General features: G+C 40.7%; 1 protein-coding gene across 1 annotated transcript; it reads left to right on the top strand.

Annotated features, from left to right (window-relative positions):
* Window positions 1-564: 564 nt before the first annotated feature.
* atg10 (ATG10 autophagy related 10 homolog (S. cerevisiae)) lies at window positions 565-6,030 on the top strand. The gene is made up of 7 exons (XM_026375498.1): window positions 565-620; window positions 3,885-3,991; window positions 4,096-4,224; window positions 4,499-4,634; window positions 5,159-5,256; window positions 5,353-5,450; window positions 5,690-6,030. Exons 2-7 carry the CDS (start codon window positions 3,887-3,889, stop codon window positions 5,796-5,798), a joined length of 675 nt encoding a protein of 224 aa, XP_026231283.1. The 5' UTR covers window positions 565-620; window positions 3,885-3,886; the 3' UTR covers window positions 5,799-6,030.
* The last annotated feature ends 3,970 nt before the right edge of the window (window positions 6,031-10,000 follow it).

Raw genomic sequence — 10,000 nt, 5'->3', positions numbered from 1 at the left:
AATGCTGCAGCCAGAGTTCTGACTGGAATAAGCAAAAGAGATCATATTTCTCCTACGTTAGCTTCTCTCCATTGGCTCTCCAATCCAGAATGGTGTTTCAAACACTTCTCCTGTAGAATGGGAGGCAGAGCCTTTAGCTCTCAAGCTCCTCGCCTGTGCAACCAGCTCCTAGTGGAGGCAGACAGCCTCTCTACATTGAAGACTAGACTTAACTTAAAAACTTACCTTTTTATAATGCTTATAGTTAGAGATGGCTCATGTGACTGGGATTGTTGGGTTTTCTATACATATTTTTTGCACAATTATATTCTGTAAGGTCTTAAACCTTACACTGTACAGTGCCTTGAGATTACTTCTGTTGTGACTTGGCGCTATACAAATAAAGTAGAATTATTTTATTTAATTCATTATATTTAATTTTTGTTTGTTGTATTTTATTACTTAGTGTGAAGAGTCATACATTTACTTTGCCCTGATGATTGTATATTTGTTCTGCAATAAAAAAAAAACAAGGAGAAAAAAACTAACAAACGGTGGAAGTCACGTGATCCCACGACCCGGAAGAGAAACAAACGTTGGTTTTGTTTTTTGCTATTCTCCTCAGCAGTGGTCGTCCACCAGTAAGTAGCTTACTGCATGAAACAGAAGCACAGTACACACTATACGTTCAGATTTATTTTGACAAACAAAGAAAATGGTAAACGTTAGTACATTTTAATTAGTGATTTTGTTAGAATCTAGACTGTGACTAGATTGAAAGGCTAGTAGTAATGATGAATTGTCTGATAACGGATATTGAATGGACATGAACAGTGAGGAATGTCGACCCGATGTCTTTAGTAGTGATGTGACGAATGACGCTGAGTGTCTGCTAAAAGCTTTGCGCTCGTTCGAGTTTAGCCAGGTCTGCGCAGATGCGATCAGCGGTGTTCCAGATTTACGAGTGACCACGTTAACTGGTGACTAACTTCCGAATGCGTCTCCCGTTGCTGCTAGTTACGGCAGCTGTTGGAAACAGGAAGAGAGATCGTTAGCTGTCCTTGTCATGCCGATTTGACTGTTTTTCATTATTTTATTAAACCTAACACGTAGCTAAATAGTATTTCGACAAGAACGTCAAGCACTACTCTGACGCAGCTTGAACGTTGCTCGTACTGTGTTAGGAGAGTGTCTGAAATCAGAGGCTCCTCAGTGGACTGAGGAAATCTCTTCGTGACTTTGGTCTGTTTTCACTCAAACATCAAAGCTGTCCGTTTCGTCTTTGGAGTAATGTTTAAGTGAATAAATGTCCACCGTGTCTGTGTATTCAGACACTTTCAGCTTCTTCTAATGTCTGTTTTCAACACTGACAGGAGCTTCTTTCTCAGGGTTGGTCTGGTTTTCAGTACATTAACGTGTAATGGCCAAAAAATACAATAAAAAAAATCTCAAACATTGTTCGTAGTTTTGTTGTTGTGGTTGTGAGGTCTGTTGTAATAAGGAATTACTCCTACATCACAAGTTGATGTGGCTGTTGCTGCTGTTCAGAGAAGTGTGTCTGGATGCTGTGGGGGTTGAACATGGTGGACAAACAGACAACAAGTGCTGAACATCTGCTGGATCAGTGGTTTTCACCCCTGACCCTGAACGCATTTATGAACATTCTCCCAGAATACACAGGAAATACACTGTTCGTTCAAAAAAAAAAAAAAAAAACACATTTAGTTTTGATTATGGCACTCATTCAACATGGCATCATTTCAGTCATTTCATCCTGGTATTGTCATCTTGAAATATGCCATCAGGAAGAAAAAGTCCATTGATGAAATAACATGGTCATTGACTATACTCAGGTAGTCTCCTGACCTTATTCTTTGGACACATAACATTGCTAAACCTCACCAACTGCAGCAACCCCAGGTATGGTATGGTAGGCACTAGGCATGATGGGTGCATCACTTCATCCACCTCTCTTCTTACCCTAATGTGTCCCTCACTCTGGAACAGCGTAAATCTGAACTCATTAGACCACGTGACTTTCTTCCATTGCTCCAGAGTCCAATCTTTATGCTCCCTAGAAAATTGAACCTTTTTTTTTCCGAATTAGCCTCTCAGACAAGTGGCTTTCTTAAGGCTACACAATTTAGTCCCAATCCTTTGAGTTCCCTTTGCATTGTGTGTGTGGAAATGCTCTTGCTTTTCTATGATGTTGTTTTTCTATGATTTGATTTCATCAAACAGTTATGGGATAGCTGAGCACGATCATTCAAAATATTTTCTTTTTTGACGGGCACTGTATTAGAATAACTAAATAAATGTCCCATTGTTTCCATTCCTGAGTGAGAGAATGTGCAAGAATTAGGGTCAGTATTAAACTTCAGTCATTAGAATTCTCTGCATGGATAAATGCCATTAATTGTTTGAACTTAAACCTAAGGTTTTTTTCAGTAGAGGTTTGAGTACAGCGACCTTAAAAGCCTGTGGTACGTAGCCTGTTAGTAAAGATATGTTTACTATTTACTATTATTATATATCTTAACTAATACAGACATGCCGATCGAAGGTAAACATTTTTGAATAGTCTAGTACAGATGGGGTGTAGGAGACATGATGATGGTTTAGATTGATCAATTATTGAAATTAACTCAGCATGATCTTTGGGCAAGAAGCAGTCTAAGTAAGCAGTCTAAGTACGACTGAGGTATGACAAGCAAATATAGAGCTGTTGTACATGTGAGTCCATTCAAGACAAGTGCAGGGAGAATCTGATCAATTTGTTTTCCAATAGTTATGATTTTATTTATAAAGAAATTTACAAAGTAATTGCTGCTGAGGGTTAGGGGATACTAGGCTCAAAATGTACTGTAGTAGGATTTTTTCTTAGGTAGAAAGGAACAGGGTTTTGCTGAACAAGTACCAATTGATCAATTTCAATTCAAGGATGTGATTAAAACAGTGAGTGTGCCTAAAATCAATATGAAGGTCAAAGTCCCCCACTATTATTACTTATCATTCAGTTAAAAACTCAGACTAAGGGACAGGTATAAATTAACTATTTTTCTCAAAATTCTACAAACAAAACCCCAAAAAGACAATGTGAAATAAATGTGTATAACAGCCTAACAACAATGTCACTCAGTCTGTTACAGAATTAAACTGCTTACTTTTATTTACATTTACCTTTAGTCATTTGGCAGGCGCTTTTATCCAAGGCAACTTACAAGTGAGGCAAGTGCAAAATGGAACAGAGATTTTAGTACATAGGAAATTGCAGATGAGTTCTGTTTTTTGGGCAGGATGATGGAGTTTAGGTAGGCAGGTGATATTGAGTTGACCACTCTGAAGGCAAGGGTAAGAGCTTTGAACCTGATGCAGGCAGCTCTAGGATGCCAGTGCAGAGATCTAAAAAGTAGAATGATGTGTGTTATTTTAGGCTGATCAAATTAGACTTGCTGGTGCATCATAGATCATCTGGAGGAGTTTGAAAGAGTATGCTGCTAGGCCTGTCACAGAACAACTTCCTGGGAGTGAGCGAGGTTCGAGAATCAAGGAACAGAGTTAGGAGTCAGTTGAGGGAATTGGGATATTTCCCTACTCACACTCTACACCTTCCATTGTTTTACCTAACAAGCCTATTCAGGCTAGGTGAAATAAAATCAACCTTGAAGATAAATTTGTGGTCGCCAACCAACTATCCCTGGACTGAAGAAGCTACTTGAATAAGTAGTGAAACGTTCGATCTAACAAGAAGGAAGTCCAGTTGATATGACTCAACTTTCGGATAGCTTCACCTGGATGACTGAGAATCTTCACCAACAAACTGGCAAATCATTTCACAGTCAATAAAACATGTAATTCCACATTGAAAACATTTAGCATTTACCTGCTAGCATGTTCCCCTGCAGAGATGAGCTTGGGGACACTGGAGGAGGAGACCTTCTTTCACTGCTGTCACCTATTCTTGCAGAAGTCAGAGCAGCTGGGAGATGGCTGGAGCTGGGAGTCAGTGCAGGTGAGGAGGTCCGTGCTGTCACTCTCATTAGTGTAGACAGAACCTAAAAACCTGAAGTTGGCTGCAGGCCATGAAAGTGATGTCAGTCTCTGATCTGTGTTCAGGGTTCACAGGAGGGCTACCTGAGGAAGGCTGCTCTCAAGTCAGCTGTCATCAACTCAAATCCATTGTGGGACCAGGAACGATCTAAATCAAACTCAAAAGCATGGTCAGATCTGCAAGAACAGGAACAGGTTAAAGACTTAATCATATGATTTATTTTCCATCTGTGCCTTTTATATATATCACAGATTTTTTCCATCTGCCTTAAACTGAATGATGTGCTAACAGTGCTCTAACAGTGTGTATGTGTATATATATATATATATATATATATATATATATATATATATATATATATATATATATATATATATATATACACATTTCCTAAATTATTCTGGTTTGGAGCTACCAGAGAGACTGAGCTGGTGCATATGGTGAATTCCACTGTCTCTTCCTCTACAGTCAGTTCTTATTGATGAAGATGATGGGGACTGTATGGTGCCAGCAGGCAACAGTCAGGTGCTTCAGTATGAGTATCATATCCTGTACTCCTGCAGCTACAATACTCCTGTGCTGTATTTCAGAGTCTCTACTCTGGGTAGGTTCCATGTGAGACAGTGTCAGTGGATTTAGACTTTAAGTTAATGTGTTTATCTGATTGTGGTTTGGCTGTGTTTTACTGCCAGGCATAACTATGATTGCAGCAGCAATCAAGTGTCAGCAGGCACCAGAGTTCTGCAGAGTTGGCACACATGGAAATGCCAGAGTGTACTTGAATATAATGTTTCTGTATAGAGTGATTCAAAGTAAATATTTGTGTGACTGCTTTAAATGATAACGCTGTGAGGCAGGTGAAAAAGGGTTTGCTTTTTATATACAATTTTTTGTTGTTTAATTCAATCTTCATTTTTTGAATGTTTGTCTTTTGTCTTTACTCCATATGATTCATACTCAGAAAGAAGAATTGTGGCATATTATTTTCCAGTGATTTCTTAAACTACTGTTAAAATATTAACTCATACCTGTAAACTTAATATTGTGTATCATCTTGTCTAACAAGGTCTGTATTTTCAGCAAGATGTCCAATGTGACATTTTGTGTCTTCTTTTTTTTATTTGTTAGATGGTAGGAGTCTGTTATTAGAGGAAGTGTGGAGCTCTGTTCATCCAAACCTTAAGGTTAAACTTCACAACAGTCCTCTCAATACAATCACTCAGCAGGTAAAACAAGTAGAAATGCAGCTGTCAGCTTTTTTTTAATTATTATCGTCCTCTTTGAATTTCCACTAAGTTCTTGTCTTTGGGTTGGTGTGACAGGAGCATCCTCTGCTGGGTCAACCCTTCTTTATGCTCCACCCCTGTAGAACACAGGAGTTCATGAGGCCTGTGCTGCAGGCAGCTCAGGAGCAATGCAGGTAAGGATTGCTGTTGGTTTCAAAAATGCAGAAACTCAATGGAAGGCTGCTATTACACTTGAAGTGGTTCCATAGATGTTGTATCTATGTTGTAGTGTGTTTAACTTATAACTTTTGTAATAAGTTAAAACTAGTAATGCATCTTTGTTCATGCAACACATATGTATCAACTAAATTCTGAGAGTGAGACTTAGCTGTCTACCATATTCATAGAACTCACTCTGTGTGTATGTGGGCAGGCCAGTAAACTATGTCCTGATGTGGCTCAGTGTGGTGGGACCTCTGGTGGGTCTGGACATCCCTCTCAAGTATTCCACCCAGCTTCATACTGCAACCGAACCAGACTGAGGCTGCACATCCTCTGCTTCACTCAATCAGCAACAGTGTGGAGCCTTTATGGAGGCTGAATTAACAACATGTTAACTGGGGACAACTGCCCTGGTGACCTAAAATAAAAAGAGGTCCAAGGTTGTCTTTGTGACAAATGCATAATGAAGCACTGCTGACAGGAGAGTCTGAATGAATGGAAGAAAATTCCTGTAAAATATTTTGAATTGAATAAATCAATTTTGTTTATAAACTTGCTATTGCTATTATAGGAGGCAAGATACCAATGAACACTTAGATGAAGCTCACTGCACTACTTACACAGCTATGTCATCATGTTGAGGTCAGTGCCCCAGGAAACAGTCTTACTCATATAAGTTCAGTCAAGAGAAATCCAAGTGCAAATTCTACTGCAGCACATCCCAGAGATTCTTAAAGGGGTCTGGATCAATCAATTTGTGAAAATCATGTGTCATGCTCCCTGAACCACTCTTTCACATGTTGATAAAGCCTAGCATTGTCATCTTAAAAATATGTCCATGCCATCAGGGAAGAAAAGAAACATTGATGGAATAATCTGGTAATTGAGATATTCAGGCAGTTGACATAACCTATCTGAACGTAGACCTTACCAATGGCAGCAACCCCAAATCATACTGCCCCCACAGGCTTGTACAGTAGGCACTAGGCATGTTTAATTCAATTAAATTCCATTTTAATTTTAATTGTCATTGTCGCAAAGCAATTTTACATAAGCAAAGAAACTATGGAAGTTGACATGAACAGTGAATGTGTATGAATTATAATAATCAGATTGTCCCTGATGAGCATGCCGAGGGCGACAGTGGCAAGGAAAAACTCCCTGAGAAGGCAACAGGAAGAAACCTTGAGAGGAACCAGACTCAACAGGAAACCCATTCTCATATGGGTGATCATATACTATGTGTTAGGCAGAAGGCAGTTCAGTATAACATTGTTTTCTTTAAATTAATAAGGAGTCCAGTTAGTTATTAGAGGCTCTGGTAGACTTGTAGGAAATTCCATTCCTGGGCTAAAAGCATGGTCAGATCAGCAAGAACAGGAACAGGTTAAAGACTTAATCATATGATTTATTTTCCATCTGTGACTTCCTTCTGCTACGAGCATAGCTGCCCAGCCACTGTCTTTTCGAGAATCTTTGAGATAAGACAGTGGGAGCGTAAGTAAATTTCTTATACTTAAACCGAAGGATATTATTAAATCTTAAGTGTGACCCGCTTTATGAGTGCATCATTTAAAGCTACATACTCGTCCTGTTTAATCCAGGTTTCTGTTAAACAGAGTATATCAAACCCCTGATCCGTGATAGTTTCATTAACTTTAAGAGATTTATTTATGGGTGGCTGTGGCTTAATAGGTAGAGCAGTTGGTTCGGTTCAATTCCTGGCTGCCACGTCACATGCCAAAGTGTCTTTGGGCAAGATACTGAACCCCTAGTTGCCCCCGGTGAGTCAGGTCAGCTGCATAGCAGCTCTACCATCGGTGTGTGAATGTGTATGTGAATGGGTGAATGAGACGCAATGTAAAGCGCTTTGAGTACCAGCTAGGTAGAAAAGCACTATATAAGTGCAGACCCTTTACCAAGAGACCTAATATTTAACAATTCTAACTTCAGATCAGAGGTGCTGGCTGCACAATCAGTGTGCTCTGAATTTGAGGTCTCTATGTTAATTAAATTATTAAAACAGACTCTCTGGGTTTTTCTAACTTTTGGTTTAGCTCGAGGAACAGACACAGTCTCAATATGTTGAACCCTGAGTGACGACTCTGTGCAGCGACTCTTGGTTTAGCCTGTTTGTCTGCTCCCTGGCCTGGGCTCTGGGTAGTCACAGACTAGCTAGGCCTGTTCTCAGACTATGAGCTATGCTACAAGAAATGAGAGCAGCACCTTCCCGAGTGGGATGGACACCGTCCCGGCCTAACAGGCCAGGTTTGCCCTCAAAGGTACTCCAATTATCTATGAAGCCCACATTGTTTTCGGAGCACCACCTGGACATCCAGCGGCTCAGTGACCATCACCTGCTGTAGGTTATGTCACCTCGTCTCATTGGGAGGGGGCCAGAGCAGATTACCACTTTGGACATCGCCGTCGCTAATTTAAACACCTCTTTAAAGTTATTCATGGTAGCCTCAGACTGACGAAGGCGTATATCGTTAGCTCCAGTACAGATGATACTGGCCTACGTTGGCCGTTGCTGGGTAAACAGGTAAACGCCCCCTTTTGAATCAGTCTGCTGGGTCAGTAGGTCAAAGCTAACCCTTCGACAAAGAAGATGGCGAAAAGAAAAAAAGATGACGAGTATCGTACATTTCTGGACGAATGGACCGAAGAATTCGCCCTTGTGGAGAGAGCAGGTTCTGCGTTGTTTCTAATTTGCAATGACAAATTTCCACAAGAGGTGAGGATTTATTCAAGTCTTTCATGGAGTTTGCTCAAGAAAAAAATCTACCTATGGATAAACTTCTCTCAGTGTACTGATGGTGCTCCGTGTATGGTGGTGAAAAACAAAGGATTTGTGGCGCTTCTTCGTGAACATGAAAATAGACCCATCCTAAATTTCCATTGCATTCTACACCAGGAGGCACTTTGTGCTCAGATGTGTGACGGGCAGTTTGGCGAAGTGATGTCGCTGGTCATTCGTGTGATCAACTTTATTGTTGCCCGAGCCTTAAATGATCGCCAGTTTAAAACACTGCTGGATGAAGTTGAAAATAACTATCCTGGTCTGCTTTTTCACAGCAATGTGTGTTGGTTGTCAAGAGGAAAGGTGCTTAGTCGTTTTGCGGCTTGCCTAAACGAAATCCGGACTTTCCTTGAAATGAAAGGCATCGAGCATCCTGAGCTAGCCGAAACTGAGTGGCTCCTCAAGTTTTACTATCTCGTAGATATGACTGAAAATCTGAACCAGCTCAACGTGAAAATGCAAGGCATTGGAAATTGTTATCCCTTCAACAAGCTGTGTTTGCTTTTGAAAACAAGCGTGAGCTGTTCATTATGGATCTTGAACCAGGTCGTTTACTACATTTTGAAAAACTGAGCCAGTTTAAAGATGCACACTCAGCAAGTGAGCCCATTCAAAACTTTGATCTCCACCAGCTAGCTGGCTTCACATCCAGTCTCCTACAGTCCTTCAAAGCACGCTTTGGAGAATTTTGTGAGTACACTCGTCTTTTTAAGTTCATTACCCATCCAAACGAGTGTTTCGGCTGTGACCGAACACAGCCGACCTGAGTTACATTGCTGGTGTCTCCGTCAGAGATTTTGAAGCGGAAGTGGCTGACCTGAAGGCCTCAGACATGTGGGTGAACAAGTTCAAGTCACCGAATAAAGATTTGGAAAGAATTGCACGACAGAAAGCGGAGTTGGTGAGCAAGCACATGTGGACAGAAATAAAAAAAACTTCAACCCGAATACCAGCTGATTCTCAAAACTTGGAACGCGCTTCCTGTCACATACCACACACTGCAGCGTGTGAGCATTGCTGTATTGACCATGTTTGGATCTATGTATGCATGTGAGCAGTCATTCTCACATCTTAAAACATCAAGTTGAATCTACGATCACGTTTAACGGATGAAAGTCTCAACGCTTGTATGAAGCTTAACCTCACCAAGTACCAACCAGACTACAAAGACATCAGCAAATCCATGCAGCACCAGAAGTCGCATTAATGGTGAGTATTATAACAACATTATTTAAAAGAATAAATTCTGGGGCTTACTATACTGACATTTAGTTGAATTCACTTTTAAAATATATTATATGGCTCTAACTGAAAAAAAACTTCCAAATATTTTGCTTTCATGGCTCTCTTAGTCAAAAAGGTTCCCGACCCCTGCCTTAGCCTTAGCTTTGGCTGCGCGAGTATGCCGCCGAGTCGTCACCCACTCGCCTCGCTGTGAGGGCTCTAATGCCGGAGTCGGGGACTGGCTATCTCCGCCTGCGGCACCCAGACTTTCCGCTACAGAAATAACACTACTGTCACTCTCTCTAACCCTCTCTAAAGTCAGAATGCGCTCCTCTAACGCTAATCTTCTCCGTCAGAGTGCTAACTAACACACACCTGTCACAGGTAAAATTATCGCTAACGACGGAGGAAGACTGTCTAAACATCCTGCACTCCACACACTGAACAAGCTGAATATTACTCATTTTAAAGTACCTGAGTTGGAGAAATGTTGGA

Source organism: Anabas testudineus, chromosome 17 (genome assembly GCF_900324465.2).
Source record: "Anabas testudineus chromosome 17, fAnaTes1.2, whole genome shotgun sequence".
NCBI lineage: Eukaryota > Metazoa > Chordata > Actinopteri > Anabantiformes > Anabantidae > Anabas > Anabas testudineus.
This window is presented reverse-complemented; position numbering and strand designations above follow the sequence as displayed.

Excerpts from the sequence above, each read along its gene's own strand:
- atg10 (XM_026375498.1), top strand. The coding sequence starts at position 3,887 with ATGAGCTTGGGGACACTGGAGGAGGAGACCTTCTTTCACTGCTGTCAC. Across the intron at positions 4,635-5,158 it reads TTTCAGAGTCTCTACTCTGG|ATGGTAGGAGTCTGTTATTA; the intron begins GTAGGTTCCATG and ends TTTATTTGTTAG. Across the intron at positions 5,257-5,352 it reads TCAATACAATCACTCAGCAG|GAGCATCCTCTGCTGGGTCA; the intron begins GTAAAACAAGTA and ends TTGGTGTGACAG.